At 50.1% G+C, this 16,663-nt stretch overlaps 2 protein-coding genes across 8 annotated transcripts in view; both read left to right on the forward strand.

Annotated features, from left to right (window-relative positions):
- The window catches only part of CPT1A (carnitine palmitoyltransferase 1A), a 49,523-nt gene extending 39,766 nt beyond the window's left edge, over positions 1–9,757 (forward strand). For all 4 annotated transcript variants that reach the window (XM_025879491.2, XM_025879492.2, XM_073883371.1 and 1 more), the window contains exons 15-19: positions 5,510–5,644; positions 6,161–6,313; positions 6,910–7,023; positions 7,277–7,369; positions 8,323–9,757. In XM_025879491.2, the coding sequence (XP_025735276.1) occupies positions 5,510–5,644; positions 6,161–6,313; positions 6,910–7,023; positions 7,277–7,369; positions 8,323–8,409 (582 nt within the window). In that variant the 3' untranslated portion in view covers positions 8,410–9,757. The remainder of the gene's footprint in view (positions 1–5,509; positions 5,645–6,160; positions 6,314–6,909; positions 7,024–7,276; positions 7,370–8,322) is intronic.
- Positions 9,758–12,091: 2,334 nt separating this feature from the next.
- TESMIN (testis expressed metallothionein like protein) overlaps positions 12,092–16,663 on the forward strand; it is a 41,009-nt gene continuing 36,437 nt past the window's right edge. For all 4 annotated transcript variants that reach the window (XM_025878968.2, XM_073883354.1, XM_025878966.2 and 1 more), the window contains exons 1-3: positions 12,092–12,145; positions 12,517–13,062; positions 15,750–15,905. In XM_025878968.2, the coding sequence (XP_025734753.1) occupies positions 12,589–13,062; positions 15,750–15,905 (630 nt within the window). In that variant the 5' untranslated portion in view covers positions 12,092–12,145; positions 12,517–12,588. The remainder of the gene's footprint in view (positions 12,146–12,516; positions 13,063–15,749; positions 15,906–16,663) is intronic.

Consider the following 16,663-nt stretch of genomic DNA (forward strand, 5'->3'; position numbering starts at 1 on the left):
GAGCCGTAGACCAGTTTTGCTCATGAATGTACATGCAAAAAACTTAAATAAAATATTAGCAAATAGAATCCGGCGGTGTAGGAAACGTGTAATCACCAGCAACAGCTTGTGGTGCCAGCAACAAGGGGATGGTTTGGTATTCGTAGATCCGGTAACAGATGAAATTATATTATTAGATCAGGAAGAAAAAGGAGAGTCATCTCGACAGATACTAGAAAGACATTAAAAAACTTGGCATGCATTCCCGATAACCCCTCTAGGTAACAGGAGCTATTTCCTTGACGTGGTAAATAGCATCATGTATCAGCTGATGGGATAACTGGGCAGAAGGAGGGTCAGTATGTCTTCTCAGGAGATGGAGATGGCAGAAAAGCTTTTATGATTAAGGAGGCTGCTCAGGAAGGAGCCCGGAGCAGAATTCTACAAAGACCAGTATCTCCCTTGTCCAGCACTTGGCCAAGTAGAAAGTACGGTAGGGCAAGCGGAATGGGAACCAGAGACAGGAGCCTGGGATCCAGGCATACGTTTATAAAGCAGGTGGGACTTTTGGGGAGGGAGGTAGAGACGGTCTCCAACAGGGAGACAAGGCTTTGGTTTTGGGTAGAAAGTCTCGACCCCACAGAGGTGAACGTGCCCAGTGCACGTGTCCAGTGTGGACACAGTCTGAGGTCCGGAGATGATTTTGGGAAGGGAGCTCAAGCAACTGATGCTCAAGTTCATTTGCAAGAGGTGGCGTTTGAGAATAACCAGTAACATTCTGAAAAATAAAAGTAACGACGTGGGCACTTGTTCTTCCAAAGCCTAAAATGTAGAAATTGGAAGAGTCTACTAATGAGCACGGTGCAGCACTGGGCCGTTCTCTGGGATAAAGGCGGGATTTAACGTTAGTGGGAGAGGATGAGTCGATTAGTGAATGGGGTTGGAAAAATTGGCTAAGTGGTTCCTTTTGGGAAGCAAATAAACAGCCCAGTAAGAAAACGGAGTCAGAGCAGACAGTGATTCACGAGAGCAGAAAATTACAAATTGTCAGGAAATGTACATGGAAAATTTAATCTTGCTAGGAATCCGATAAATGCAATGTAAGACAGACTGCATTTTTGCCTCTGTGATTTGCAAAGGTCTTCTTTCAATTCTGTGTTTGTACAGGGGAACTTAGGGAAGTGTGTGTGCGGCCGCTGGGCTCATACAGCGGGAAGTGTGTGTCCTGAAAGTATACCCATTTCCCAGGCAGATTCTTCCTTGAGAATTGTATCCTTTATGGACAGGTTCACAAAGATGAGCTGAAACATACCTCTCGGTAAAAGTTTGAATCAGTCGAAAAGGTTATCAGCATGAAACGTGTTAAAGTGTATTTTCGCACAACAGACTGTGTGTGACGGTTAAATGTGTCTGTAGTGTGAAAACACTTGGCCATCAGACACCATGTGAAAGTTTTGAGTCTTTACTACGGTGATCTACAAACTGGTCCACGGGCCACATCTCGCCCTTCACCTGTTTTCACGTGGCCCTTGAGCTTAGAATGGTAATTGCGTTTTTAATATTGGAAAAAAAAAACAAAAAAAGAAGAATGCTATTTTGTGACATGTGAATATCAAATGTAAGTTCAGCATTCACAGAGGACGTGTTGTTAGCATTCAGTCACACTCGGTGTGGATGGCCTGCCCACAGGTGTTTTGAGTGGACTGAGCAGGTGCCATGGAGACCGCCCTACCTGGCCCGCAAAACTAATATTTGCTACCTGCCTGTTACGTTATGGAACACGTATCCTAGCTTCTTGCTTTATCCTGTGCAAAATCTAGAAGGAGTGGATGAAGAATACAGCAAGGGGCTGTGGAGGTTGATCTTTATTTTCTTACACTGTTCTTTTTTTTTTTTTTAAGGTTTTATCCATTTATTTGACAGAGAGAGACACAGCGAGAGAGGGAACACAAGCAGGGGGAGTGGGAGAGGGAGAAGCAGGCTTCCCACCGAGCAGGGAGCCCGATGCAGGGCTCGATCCGACCTGAGCCGAAGGCAGACGCCTAACAACTGAGCCACCCAGGCGCCCCTACACTGTTCTTTGTTCACATTTTTTGCACAAGCGTGCATTACGATTGCTTTTTAAGAAACTAAGTTACTTTTTCAAAGTTAAAGATCATTTATGTCAGTACTTACAGCTGTTCTTTTACCCTCAGGCTGGAAATAATCGGAATTTTATTCTCCACCCTGCTTCCTCCCCCCACCCATGTCAGTTCACGGAGCACTCAACCTATTAAGGGTCAGTGTTTTCAGATGACCTATTATTAAAAATATGAGGCAGATCTTTCCAGTCAGAAGTTCTTGCGTGCAGGCTCGGTTGAGCACCAGCTGCGTTAGGGACGTGGCTCTTTGTGGAATTGTGGCTTCGACCCTTCTCTGCTCAGCTCAGAGCTGCAGGACCTCCCCTTGGCTCTGCATAAATCCAGATGTCCTGCATGTCCTGGGGGCCTGTTCCAGGCTTCTGACCCTTCTCTGTGCCCTGGACCCTATAGGCAGTTTGGGAAAATCTCGGGGAGCCCATCTCAGAATAACATTTGTAAAGCATTAAAGGAAATACATAGGTATTACAGAGGTAATCAGTTAGTAAAAATGCACGTCAAAATATTAAATGTAAATGAGTGGCACAGTGAGTGTAATTATGTACTAAATTTGGGGTGGCAGAGCTAATAACTACTGTAATTGTGAAGTCATGATAAGTGTAGATGGTATTTTGGGACATCTGCAACAACCATAATTTGTTGTGCAAATAGCTATGATTTTCTCTTCAGAGTCACTGCACTGTTGGCAGTAACTGTGGTTTGTTGACTGTGCCTCTAAATGCTGTATTTGAGCTTGAGGTTAGTAGACATTAAAATATGTCTATTTTTCCCTTCCAAGTTAACATGTTCCAAAGGTTAGTGACCATTGGTCTGATCCCTGTCTGCCCTTCCAACCTTCTCTCATAACACATCCGGTCTCATTCACTCAGCTTTTGCCACCCTGGCCTTTTTGCTGTGCTCAGATATGTCAGGCTCATTCCTACCTCAGGGCCTTTGCACTTGCTCTCCATTGGTGGTTGCTGTTTCCCAGATTGAGGTGTGGTTGCTCAGGTCTCTGCTCAAGTGCCCCTGTCTCCTATTTAAAATTGCTCCCACCCCCTCACTCTTCTGTCACCTTGCCTTGTTTCTGTTCGGTGCACCTGTCACTGTGTAATATTCTATAACCCCATTTCTCCCATTAGAACAAGGGGCAGGGACGTGATCGGCCCCCCAGTGCCAGGAACATGCTAGCCACAGAGGAATAGGCATCTGTAAATAAGTCGTGACTGATTGAATGAAGACACTTGGCGGCGGTCATAATTTTAGTCTACAGCTATTCGCTTCCAGCTTTGGGGCCATGCTTACTTTTCATTTAGGAACTAGAGGTGAAAAATTCCCCCACGTGCCACCCCCTTGAACCCTGAGCCCCGGGGCCGCAATCCCAGGGTGTGACTGGTTTATATTCTCACACCTTTTCCTGTCCGTATCTCCATCAACCATGTCTTTTGATCTGGCTCGTTAGAAACCGGAGGTGTTTTCCCGATGGCGGCTGGTTGCGGCAGGTGAAGTGGTGCTCTAGGTGTAACCCGGCTTGGCTCTCGGGGGGGGAGCGGGGCGGGGCTGAGCACACTAACACACAGTGCATTAGCCGAGAGGTTTTTAGATGATCATTTGCAAAATTGTGGGTATCAATGCATGACTATGCTGACCACTGACACAATTAAAGTTTGGTGTTGGAAAGTGGACCTCGCATAAATCAGTGCATTATATATCCCAAGCTAACGTTTATTGAATGCCTAAAATGCCAGATTTCTACTTTTCTCTTATAGCTCCTTCTCTTCCCGCCCCCCCTCCCTCCCACTGCCTTGTCATGCACCCCTTTGAACCTGCCCGCCGGCGACAGCTGGTAGGAAGTTCTCTGAAAGGCATATTTGACGAATAACCTGGACCCCCCTGCTTACCTGTTCTATTCTTATTCTCACTCTACATAGAATAGAATGAGGAGTTAGAGCCCCTCTTGGAGCCCACCCAAGGGAAAAGTAATGACTGGTGTGTGGAAGAAGTGTGGTGAGTTGGTGGCTCCTTGTGCCGGGCGTCGGGGCAGCGTGGAAGGTTTCCGTGGCGGGCGGGGGGGTGCCGCGCGGGGACGGCAGTCAGCGGCGGCTCGTCACAGACCTCCGGGCCTGTGTTCCTCACCCCGTGGCCTGCTCGCCTCGTCACTTCACAGGCAGGACTGGGGGAGGGACAGAGCCCCGAAGGCCACTCCCAGGCATGGCCCGCTCGCCGGGAACTTCAGCCTTGACTCTGGCACTGGGTTTGGCTTCACCGTGTCGGCTGGTGGCAGGGTGTCCTCTGTGCCCTTGGGGTCATCAGGGCCCGGACAGCAAGAGGCGTTGTCCGGTCAGGAAGAATTGGGGTCCACAAACTGCTGTGGGCCACTTTCCCGTCCAGGCTGGGAACCTGGGCGTCTTGGAGCTGGCCCGGCGGCCGGGGTCAGTTGGCAGGTGGTTTCCTCCCATAGCACATGTGGCGGGACGCTGTGTGCTCCTCGGACCCTGTCCTCCGCACCACCTGCTGCTTCTCCCTGGAGCCCCTGCTGAGCTGTCCTCCTGTCACCTCCAGGGGCTCAGCCTCAGGTGCTGCCTCTTCCATCAGCCTGTCCCCCTGCCAGTCCCCGGAACGGGCACTCCGCCCGTCTTCTCCTCTCCTTTCCCCCACACTGGGCACGGGCTTCTCGGCCCTGCACCCAAGAGGCTGGCATGTCTAGAGACAAACCCCAAGGGGCTGCCTCTTCCACTTCCAGTTACTGAGTGCTGACTCTGGCGGGCCCCCGGGCAGCCCCCTCTATGCCCCTCCGTGCCGATTCCCCACGCCTTCGCTCCGACTCCCGGCCCCTCCCTGCTTCCCCAGCCTCAGCAGGCCAAGCCTTCTTCTTGGTTCACAGAGAAAACGAGAGTGTTCCAAAGAGACCTCCTGACCGCTGCCCCCACCCTTCCCCACGGCCGCCCCCTCTGCTTCGTTTCCCCTCCTGCTGGCCACCTGCCCTCCTGCTGGGGGACGTTGCTCCTCACCTGTCCCTTCTCTCCTGGGTCATCCGCATTGTCATCCAAACATGATGGACTATTTCCTGCCAACACCTTGTGTCTTTGAATAACTTCCAACTGTTGCATGCCCATCTTGTCATGTATCCCTTCCATAAGTGTGTCTGCACTCGGGTAGGTGTGTGAAGCTCAGGAAATTGTGCCATGGCATCAGCTGCATCTGGAAATAGGACCTGGGCTACCCAGAAACTGACCCCTCCCCGCCACCCCCAGGCCTTTCCAAAGCTAATGACGTCTCCGTCTGCCTGCTGCACAACCCCGTGTGAAGACTGATGAGGACTAAAACTAAAGCTGACTGTAACCCATCCCTTCTTGTGCGTTGGAGTCCATCAGTGGGCCCTGCCTTGTATTAAAATACTTTTCCTCTCCCAGGACATGGGCAAATTTTGCCTCACGTACGAGGCCTCTATGACCCGGCTCTTCCGAGAGGGGAGAACGGAGACCGTGCGTTCCTGTACCACTGAGTCATGCAACTTTGTGCTCGCCATGGTGGACCCCACCCAGACGGTAAGGTGGTGCCAGGCTGAGGATGTCCCGTGCACACCTCCTCCAGGGGCGCCGAATTCAGCTTCTCTCCCCGTCTCTTTTCAAGGGAGCTAAACGTGGTCGGGACACACACAGAGAGGTTAACGCTTGTGTCAGTTCTGTAATGTCTACGATTCAGCTTGGACTCCCTAGGAGTCTACACTCGAATCTCACATGGCATGGGAAGGCATGAGCGTTGGTGTGTGGGTGAGGAGCCTGGAACCATGCCATGGAACCTTCTACTCGGGGTCAGCAGAGCCCACTGCCCACACCCAAGCTCCCCCCACAGGCTCGGGGCTCGGGTTTTCCCTCGGGTTGCCCCGTCGGCAGCATGATCTAGGGAGGGGGCAGCTGCTCAGTGGGGCTTCCGCTCTGGCATGTCTCTCCCGGAGACCTCCCCCCCCAGTCGCCTGCTTCAATGGTGCCGTCAGGCCACTGCAGAGAAGGCCTATGTGGTCCATCCCGCACGACATGACTCTCCCACCCTTTGTTACTCAGGTTGAGCAGAGGCTCAAGTTGTTCAAGATCGCATCCGAGAAGCATCAGCATCTGTACCGCCTCGCAATGACTGGCTCTGGGATCGACCGCCATCTCTTCTGTCTTTATGTGGTGTCCAAATACCTGGCCGTGGATTCCCCTTTCCTGAAGGAAGTAAGTCCCCGCTGCTATAGCAGCAGCTCACCCAGGTTTGTTGGTTAAGCTGAGAGTAAGTCAGGGCAGCCTCGCCAGTGGGAAGTGGGTTTTTGGGCTCAGCTGTCATCACGGTATCAAATCTGAGCTGTGCTTTTAGTGCTGTGTGCCTTCAGTTCCCCCTCCTGACCTCCTCGACGCAAGTGACCTCAAGCTTGGATCATAGTAAGGTGTACTCGAGTAATTAGGAAGTGATGAGCCCTTAAGTGTTTATCACTCTTGTTTTTAATACAGTTTATTTAATTTTAAGGTATGGAATTTAACTTTAAATAATGCTGTGTTGAACAAGCAGCTTGAAAAATTCCTAAAAATTAGCTCCAGCGGAGCACGGCCCCCTTTCTGAATCTTAGTTCGTGTATCTGCCCCCTTTTTTCTGCTGGTGTTGGCCCCTCCGGTCCAGGTACCCTCTCTGTGCACGTACTGGCCCCGAGCCAGCGAGGCCTTCGGGGACCCAGACCTCCGGCGTCTGAGACAGCCCAGAGACCCAGCGAGCCTTTACAGAAGAGGACAGCAGTGGGAAAAATGTCATCAGAGAATCTCCTTGTTCTCCTCAATAGGTTTTATCTGAGCCATGGAGATTATCGACCAGCCAGACTCCTCAGCAGCAGGTGGAGCTGTTTGATTTGGAGAGGAATCCGGAATATGTGTCCAGCGGAGGGGGCTTCGGGCCAGTAAGTGTCTGAGTGTAGATATACACGGAGCTGCATATCTGGGGACCGGACGTGCCCGTCCGCCTCCACTGCGGGGCTTCCTAGGCTCTGAGCAGCCCTCGTTACCTTGTTGGTTAACCCCCACCTACTCCGAGGAATTCTGCAGATGATTAATGCAGGTGTTTACGCTGTCTTGTCTGTAAAATGTGAGAGAGTCCCCTTTCCACATCATCTCATTCCCCGACGTTAAGCTTAATCTTACCTGGTTCTCTAGGTCGCCGACGATGGTTATGGCGTGTCGTACATCCTCGTGGGAGAGAACCTCATCAGTTTCCATATATCTTCCAAGTTCTCCAGCCCTGAGACCGTAAGTACAAAATGAAGCCCCCTTTCCTAAAGACAGAGTATTTTTACTGTTTTCTTTTTCATTTGACAGACTTGTTCTTTCTTAATTTGACAGAAAATAGAAGTTCAACTATATGCTTTTACTCAGTCTGGACATTTTCAGATAAATGAGTTTTTAAATTCTTTCACCTAATTTTTTTTTTTTAAGATTTTATTATTTGAGAGAGAGAAAGCGAGCATGAACAGGGGGACAGAGAGGGGCAGAGGGAGAAGCAGACTCCCCGCGGAGCAGGGAGCCCGACGTGGGACTCGATCCCAGGACCCTAAGATCATGACCCGAGCCGAAGATAGATGCTTAACCGACTGAGCCACCTAGGCGCCCCTCTTTAACCTAATTTTAAAGAAATGATCTTATTTGTTTGCAAACGTTTGTCTTTGCCTTTAGCGATGGTCTTAAATCTTCACATAGGAGTGCTTGTATAATTCTCAGATTCTGATATTGGAGGGTAGATGGAGGTCAGCACGCACATGCTAAGAAGAACGCATATAAGATGATGCAGGGCCTGCAGTGTTCTGTGGGAGTGGAAAACACGACTTCCTTCCTAGCATGGCACCCTGAATCCTTGTTTCTATTCTGCCTTTCCACGTTGTGGGTCCCCTGAAAGCATGGCCAAGTTCACCGTTAGCAGAGAGGATTGGAATTCACTTATTTACTGTGCTTTATGTAATGCGTTGATGTTAGGGGAAGCCTTGCATCAAGACCACAGCCACATGAACTTAGAAACTGTTATTTCTTTGAACCCACAGCGTTTCTCCAGAACGGGTAACTTAGTGATTAAGCCATTCGGCCAGAGCCCAGAGAACCGGCAAAAAAGGAACTTTTGTTCTTTGAGTCAGGTTCCAAGTGTAAAGACTTGAGGCGTGGGGGTTTCCATGTCGTAACGTGTGTTTTTGTTTTTTGTCTTCACACGAAAGGACTCGCATCGCTTTGGGAAGTACCTGAAACAAGCAATGACTGACATCATCAGCTTGTTTGGGTCCAGCGCCAACTCCAGAAAGTAATTCCACTAGAGCCGCCATGAAGGAAAACGAGCTCTTCCAATGAAAAACCAAATGAAAATTAGCTGTCGATCCTGATTGTAGTTCAGGATGCAAATTTGCTCTACAAAACTCAGAAGTTTTCCTTCCATCGAGGGTTTGGTGTTTTTCTTTTTATAGAACAGCAGGTCTCCACCACGAGAAGTGTAACTACTTCCTGGCAGGTCCTGACTTTGGGAATGTTTTGATAAAGCGCTCCCCCCGCCCCGAAAGTTTTTGCATCTGCCTGTGTTGACTGAGGGACGAGAATATCGTTGAGCTCTTGAAGGGATTAGTGGGGTTGTGACTTCACACGTTGGAAACGCAAGTGGCACGTTTCCTCGGGGAGTGACCCAAGACCTGGTACTTAGGGGCATTTCCTTTTACCAGAGCTTGTTTTGTTCAGAGAGGAAAGCGGTCGAGTTTTGGAGAGGTTAACTGTTCGTAGCTGATGCATGTGTAACACACTAACGGAGACACTGTGCTTCTGGAAACAGTTTTTGTCACTGTGGGAAACTGTGTCATCAGCCGGTTTGGTAGCCTGTATTTGCCTCCCCATGTTGGAAGCGTGTAGTCCACCCCATCTTTAGTTTTACTGACCGTGCAAGTCTTCGAAACCCAGTGCCTTAAAAGCGGAAGGCCCTAAGCGAAAGGGAGACCGTGGGAAAGATTTCCTGTGTCAGGTCTTCAGGTGGAATTGTGTCTTACTCCCCTTCTCAATTTACCGAATGGGTAACCCTTAAATAAGTGTTTCCTGTGGTTTCCCTGCCCCTAGAAAGTTCCCTCCTGAGGGCAGCTGGGCTGGATTCCCGCCTCATCAGACTGCTTTCCTTGTGTCATTAAGCAACAAAAGAAAGGGTGTGTGTGTGTGTGTGAGAGAGAGAAATGGGGAGCAAGGGATGTCATGGTCAAGTGTGAGGTGTCTGGAGCAGTCACTGAAGAAGAAAGTATAAGCCGTGGCTCCGGAGCACCACTTACCCAAGCTGACAGCAAGGGAGGGCATGACATTTACCGCTGACGAGTAAAGCTTGAGAAACAGGAAGAATAGCCTCAAAATGGTCAGGAGAGTGCAGCGCCAGTCAGCTCCAAGAGTGCTTTCGAGTCCCGCCTGGCGAGAGAGAACCACTTTCCTTTCCAGAGGAGCTGGAGGGAGATGGAAACGGCAGGCCACGTCATCTTGGTGACGGACGAAAATGTCGCAGGTGACAGGTGCTAGGTTTAACACAGCCTGCCCTTCAGATGGGTGTGCCTTTATCTGAAAGCGTCTGACCGACCAAAAAGCAATTATGCACTGAATCGTCTTCAGTATTTAATGTAAAAATAAAGGATCACGGATCGAGAAAGACCCACTGCCTCCGGGCCATAATGACCAGCTTAGCTGTCCATTTTTAAAAACTGTGTATTTATTTTTCTGACCACTTTGTTCTGGTGGGGCTTGCCTCTGTAAGAGTTGTGCACTCTAGCAATAACCAGACCGGGCTGTTGGAGGAGATGGGCACTTGCTGCAGCACACCTGCATATTTTATGTATGTATATGTGATAATGTAAAAATCCCACCTAAACGGGCCAAAGATTTTTTTTTCTCTTAAAAGCAAGAAGAGATGAAAACAGACAAAAAAAAAAAAACAAAAAACTAAAATGAAAACCAACAAGTACAGTAACAACCCCCGCCCCCCATTCATCCGTGGTTCATAGTCAAGGAGGTGTGGGGGAAATGGCCCACTCTGTCCCGGGCTGGCGTGGCTTCCAGTCAGAGCAGGCATCAGTCACTATCAGAGCCACCCCAACCCTGCACTATCTCGACCACTGACCTTAGCGTTCCCATGTGAATTCCAATGTCGCACTCGTGTAGCACTCAAACACGTTTGGGCTCGTCTCTCAGGTTTAAATACTTCAAATGTAATTAATTGTTAACCAGTGCAGTTATCAATGCAATTTTATGTTTCCTAAAAGAAGGAAGAGTGGGTTTTTATTGTACATGTTGAAAGGAGGAGGGAAGAGTATTATGTATTTAATTTAATTTGGAATAAGCCATAGTCTTAAAAGAGCTGTGGTTTGAATTTGTTATCTTGGGCTGTCCATTGCATGTAAATACAAGATGCTCTTTTGGATGTAAATCTGGGAACTGTAGTATGAATGTTATTAATAAAACATTAATCCCAGCCTTTGTTTTTGACTCTTTTGTTATATGAATAAGGAGGTTAGAAGTCAGGGATGAAGCCCAGGCTCTGGAGACAAAGGAGAGAGACTGCAGGAGGCTTGCACAGATGGCCCGGCCTGGACAGAGTAGACATGGACAAGATTCACCGACCTGGCTGAGAAGGGCAGCTGCTGAGTTGGGCTATGGGTTTCCACTCTATGTTTATGCATTCTCTCCCTGCTCCTGTGCCTGGAACAGTGTCTGACACAGAGTAGGTACAAATGAAGTCTCTGTTAAGCAAATGCATGAATTCAGTTTTCTCCATAGTCTCTATTGAGTGCCTACTGTGTGCTAAGCTCTGCTTGGTACAGCGGGGACAGCATCAGGCTCTGGCGGTGGTGGAGATCAAATCCAGTGGGAGGAGGACAGAGCCAGGACAACCATTTGAAGGGTCCTCAAGTGTCCAAGGCAGAGGAGAGGATCACGCGTGGGCAGAGGTAGCTGGCTGAGAAAGGCGGCCGATTTGAGAGGAGGCCTGAGTCACAGGGCAGAGGCAGCTGGCTTTGGCTGATCCAGCAGGGCTGGGAGAGCATCTAGGAGTGTTGCAGAGGTCCTGGGCCTTCGAGTCTGGCTAGTTCTGTGAATCACTCAGGTGGCTGTGCGCATCTGATGCATGGGAGCAGCTCTGTAAAAAGGTGTGAGTGGTACGGTCTTGCGGGTTGGTGTGCTTGCTCAGGCTACTCAAGCTAGTCAGATTTTATTTTTTTTAATTTTTTTTATTTATTGATTTGAGAGAGTGAGAATGAGAGAGAGAGAGAGCACATGAGAGGGGGGAGGGTCAGAGGGAGAAGCAGACTCCCCGCTGAGCAGGGAGCCCGATGCGGGACTCCATCCTGGGACTCCAGGATCATGACCTGAGCCGAAGGCAGTCGCTTAACCAACTGAGCCACCCAGGCGCCCCAGATTTTTTTTTAATGAGGGCTCTTCAGTTTATATCAACTGCATTCTCAGCCCTGCCCTGAACTCAACCGACTTCAACTGTGATGTGATTATGTTTCAGCCATAAACTCAGAGGAAGCCCATCTACGCATATGCATCTGTATGTGAGGCCCTGGAAAGGGCTGGAAGGACACGCAGCTGACTTAAATGTCCCCTTTGGCAGGCAGCACGACTGGGGATGGCATGGTCCTTAAGGGAACTTCGGCTCTATCTGTAATGTTTAAGTATTTCAGTATAGGGTTTATTATCCAATGAAAAAAAGAATCTATCCTAGTTTTGATCAGAGAAGTCAGACTGGTCTGGGGGCCTCAGTTTCCCCATGTGAGCCTGGAGCTGAGGACCCTGAGAGCGTCCTTCCTGGCCTTCCTCCCCACAGCAGCCCGCTCCTCGCCCCCTCCCGGGCCACCTTTCTCTCCGCGAGCCCCGCCCACGCCCCCTCCCCCAGCTCGGCCCCGCCCATCGGTGCCCCGCCCACGTGAGCTCCGCCCCTAAACGCCAACGGCCGCCGGCACGTGAGGGTCCGGTCGCCCAGCCCGACATCCTCGCTCGGCGCTCCGGCAGCGGCAGCCGCGGCGGCCCCAGGTGTGTCCCCCGGAGGAGGCCTGACCCCGCGCCCCTCCGGCCGCCGTCGGGTCTGCCCGCGGTCCCTCGGCCCGGCCTAGGGGTCTGCAGGCGGGGAGGGGGACCGTGGGTCCCCCGGTCGGCCCCTCGGGGGCGGCGGGACCCCAGACGGGGTCATCCCCACGGGCGCGGAGGGACCCCCGCCCCGGTCATCCCCTCGGGCGCGGAGGGACCCCCGCCCCGGTCGGCCCCTCGGGCGCGGAGGGACCCCCGCCCCGGTCATCCCCTCGGGCGCGGAGGGACCCCCGCCCCGGTCGGCCCCTCGGGCGCGGAGGCTGGGGAGCCCGGGCGGGGCGGGGCCGTGCCCGCCTCACCTGGCCACGTCATTGCAGGTGGGCTCCCGGCCGGAATCCGAGTAGCGAGGGGTGCGTGGCGATGCCCGGCCCGAGGTCCCCTCAGTGGCTATGGAAGAGGTCCCTCTGCTTGGCGGGTTGTCCAGTCCCGAGGAGGAGATCGTGACAGACCTTTTCAGTGCAGAGAGTCCGTTTGTTTCTGAAAACCTTACCCTGAAAGCCCCGGTGGTGGTGAAGCACGAGGAGGACGAGTTCCACGTGTTTAAAGACGCGTATCTGAGCTCCGCGGACCCCAAGGAGCCCCTGCTGCACGCGTTCAGCACCCCGCTTCACGTGGACTGTGAGCGTCAAGTCAAAGTGGAGCTCGTGGTGGACGACAACGAGGATGAGATGCTCCCGGAGTACCCGAGTCTCCCCGAGCTCAGCCCCCTGGAGGACGCCGCGCTGTCCGTGGTCCCGCAGCCGCAGGCCTACAACGTGCACTTCCTGTCCTCCCTGCTGGCCCCGCACAGGAGTCCTGCTGTCGTGCACCTGGGCGCCTGGGCCAGGGAAGGAGCCGCCCACCCCGGTGTCCGGGTGATTCCAGTAAGATCCATGTGGGGAACGGGCGCGGGACCTCCGCCACCCCCCTCGGAAATAAGTGGGACCACTGGCCCGGGCCAAGGCTTTCCCCACAAGCATTTTCCCGGGGTCAGTAGCATCCCCGGTTGGATTCACTGGGTCCAACTGAGCATCTCCCTCTGTAAGCCCCCTGGGGGCTGGTTCAAAGTGGCCTAAGGCTGCAGAGAGCTTACAGCAGAAGAGGGAAAGAGTGGGGAGGGGTGCGGCCCCTCCTGCTATCACTCACTGGCTTTAGGAAAGAAGCCCCTTTAAGTTAGAGGCACTAGCCTCTGGGGAGAAAATGCAGCGTGATTGTTTTCGTGTAATCATGAAATCAAGATGTGAGAGCTTCTCTCTGCTAATTGTTAGGGATCGTTCCTCAAGCATATGAAGTATAAATCAGTCTACATTAATTCCTGCTAATTCTCTGCTAACTACCCTCTTTTGCTGTCACCACTGGTGATTTTCTGCTTTGTTCTTGCCAAAACGAAACAAATCAATTTTTAAAGGAAACAAAGGATCCTGAAGAAATGGATACTGGCCCCCTAAGAGCATCTAGTTTGGAAAAACTAGATTCCTCAGCCATTAAATCACTGTAGTAAGTTACAAGGGAAGCCTCTGTGGAGCACTCGGGAGTTGGTGTTGGGATGGCTGTAGCCTGACTGCATGTATTCTGAGCCATAGCTGCAGGGGCTTGGATTTCTGCCTTTCTGGTTTTCCTTCAGTGCAGTCACTGCTCCTTAGTGTTAAGGAAAGATGGGGAGGAGAGGCTGGGCCTCCACCACCCTCTCAGCTTACATAGAGGAACCCTAGAGCTCACCCAAGTCCTACAAGCCTTCACCCACGGTAGAGGTCTTCCTTGAATCTTTTTCAGATGGCTTGAAATGTCAGCCACTCCATTTTGCTTCCAGACCAAACTTGGGTTCCTGGCACCTTTTGCCTATGAGGCCTCTAGTCCGGCTACCTTCCTGTACAAAGTGGACTCAGTGAGAATTCACCAGAACAGGAATGGAACTAGCTCATGTCAAAATCATAAATTCCCTTTTAATGTAATCCAATTTTAACAAAATGTAGGTTTGACAAAATAAAGGAGAGGCTATTTGGATGATATTTCTTTGCTTTTTAAAAAAAATTTATTGCCTATTTCCTAGTTAACTAGTAAAATGAAAAAGATACAGCGTGAACATGTTTATCATTTAAACAGAATGGGATTATTTTTTAGTAAATATTGAGGATGAATTGCTAATTTCCCTTTTCTAGAAATTCATTCCCACATTGACCTTTGTTTATATCTCTTCTGTAAAAATGGGACTTTACTGAGTATAAGTAGTTCAGATCATAGTTGCATGCGGCTGAGGAGTTGATACATTTACTGTATAAAGCACTTGTTAATTACAAGGTGGTAAATTAAATCTAAACTCTGATGGCACCTGCCTGGCAAGTTCCTCAAAGCAGAAAGCAGAAGAAAATTTAAAATTTTCTCTTTCTATAAAATGTGAATTATCGAAATAAAGCCATAACTTGAAATACAGCTAAACCTTCCTCTTTTTAAAGATTTATACCTTTACGCCAGTCTGCCGTGCTAAGGAACCTGCCAGTAATTTTTATCTGTGTGGGTCACTGATTTCACCATTCGACATCTCCAAGTTTGCATCCACAGCCACACCTAGAAAGATTGTTATCTGTGCTGCGATTTTCTATGAGGTCTTCGGAATGTTACCCTAGAATCACTGTCTTCTTGGAAAGACTCTAGGACCTACCTCCTGGCCTTTGGGGAGGCTCCCCTGTACTCTGCAATGGGCACTGTGGACAGGTGACAGTTCAGGAGGGCGCGGCCGATGCCATCCCAATCCCCTCCTCACATTAGCAAATTTTAGAAAGGATCCTCACGATTTTGGAACTCTTGAATCTGATGGTAATTTTTATTAACCATTGAGTCTTTTTAGTTTTTAAATTCCGTTGGTTTTCAGTAGTACCGTTGGCATTTCGCCCTGTCTCTGGTGATCTTGCTGTGTGTCCCTGAGATGGCAGATGTTGCAGAAGATGGCTTAGAGATGACACTGGCCACTCCCTGTGCCCTTGCTTACCGTCCTGCCACGCAGTCAGGAGAGTGCTATTATGTAATTATGAGTTTTGTCGTAAATACATGGTCAATATTACATCTGATACGTCAGCAAGGATTGGAGCCTTCTTGAGAAACATCGAAATCAACTGGAATATTTCATACAACTTAATGAGCATGCTCTAAGAACGGTGAGAAAGGGTCAGTATCTGAGGCCATTTTAAGGAAGGCCCCCCCAAGGCTGCCAGCCCCTGTAGAGTGGAGGGGGGGCTGTTGAGCCCCTCGAGGGGCACCGGGCCAGTGGAGCATCTTCTTAGTTCCTTATGCTGTGTGTTTGAAACAGCATGAGCACCACATTGAAATCATACCTCCATACTTTGTGGGCAGATGGTTTTGGTCCTCAGGGTCCTTCCTCCCCAGCGAGGCTGATCAGAGGACTTATCACCCCTCCTTGTTGCCCCCCATAGGGAAAATGATAGTGTGGGAGAGAAGTAAAGGTAAGGGTGCTCTTTACTTAAAACATAACTTCTACAGAGAATTTTCTATAGAATGCAACTGTGAAACCCAGTGTCCACAGTGTGGTTTCTAAAATAACAATTGCTTTTTTTAGGTGGAAATAAAGGAGGCAGGTGGTACAATTATAAGTAACAATCCGGAGGAAGCAACTTTTCGGAACCCTCTTGGTCCAGAATCCTGTTGCAAGTTCCCCTCATCACAAGAAGCAGAGGACGCTGACCACTCTCACAAAAAGGACTCTAACCCAATGGTAATGATGCCAAAGGAAATGTGTCTGACATTATCTTAAATGATTCTGATCATTGCTAATTCGATAGGAATCGTTGATTTCAGTCACTGTTTTTCATTCTTGTTTTTTTTAAAGATTTTATTTATTTGACAGAGAGAGAGACACAGCGAGAGAGGGAACAGAAGCAGGGGGGGTGAGAGAGGGAGAAGCAGGCCTCCCACTGAGCAGGGAGCCCGTTGCGGGGCTCGATCCCAGGACCCTGGGATCATGACCTGAGCCGAAGGCAGACGCCCAACGACTGAGCCACCCAGGCACCCCTCTCTTCTTACTTGTTGAATCCACATTTTTGGTTGCCTCGTCTATCAAAAGAGGGACGTAGTGAGAACCTCTCTAACGCTCTGAGATTACCATTTCCTGGGGCTTAGCAAACCAAACAAAGATCAGGACATTGCTGTCCTTGCTGAGGAGGGTGAGCACAAGTCCCCTTGGGCAGTGCAGACCCAAGGTGGGCCCAGGGCTGGCGCAGCCTGCAGAGCTGTGTGGTTTGGCAGGTGGGGCGGGTACAGGGAGCTCTGCTTCTCTGGCTCTTTCCCTTTCCTAGTAATACCAAATTCAAATACCTAATACTTCCAAATTCCTAATAATACCAAGTGACACTTGCATGACATAGTCCGTAACGTGTGGTTCTTGTGATAATTTGACATGTTCGTACTTTCATTTAATCCTCCTGTCAGTGCTGTAGGCTAGACATATTTTTATCTACATTTCATGCATGAGAA

The sequence above is a fragment of the Callorhinus ursinus genome, unplaced genomic scaffold (genome assembly GCF_003265705.2).
Source record: "Callorhinus ursinus isolate GAN/ISIS: 27379988/994484 unplaced genomic scaffold, GSC_fseal_2.0 scaffold51, whole genome shotgun sequence".
Taxonomy (NCBI): Eukaryota; Metazoa; Chordata; class Mammalia; order Carnivora; family Otariidae; genus Callorhinus; species Callorhinus ursinus.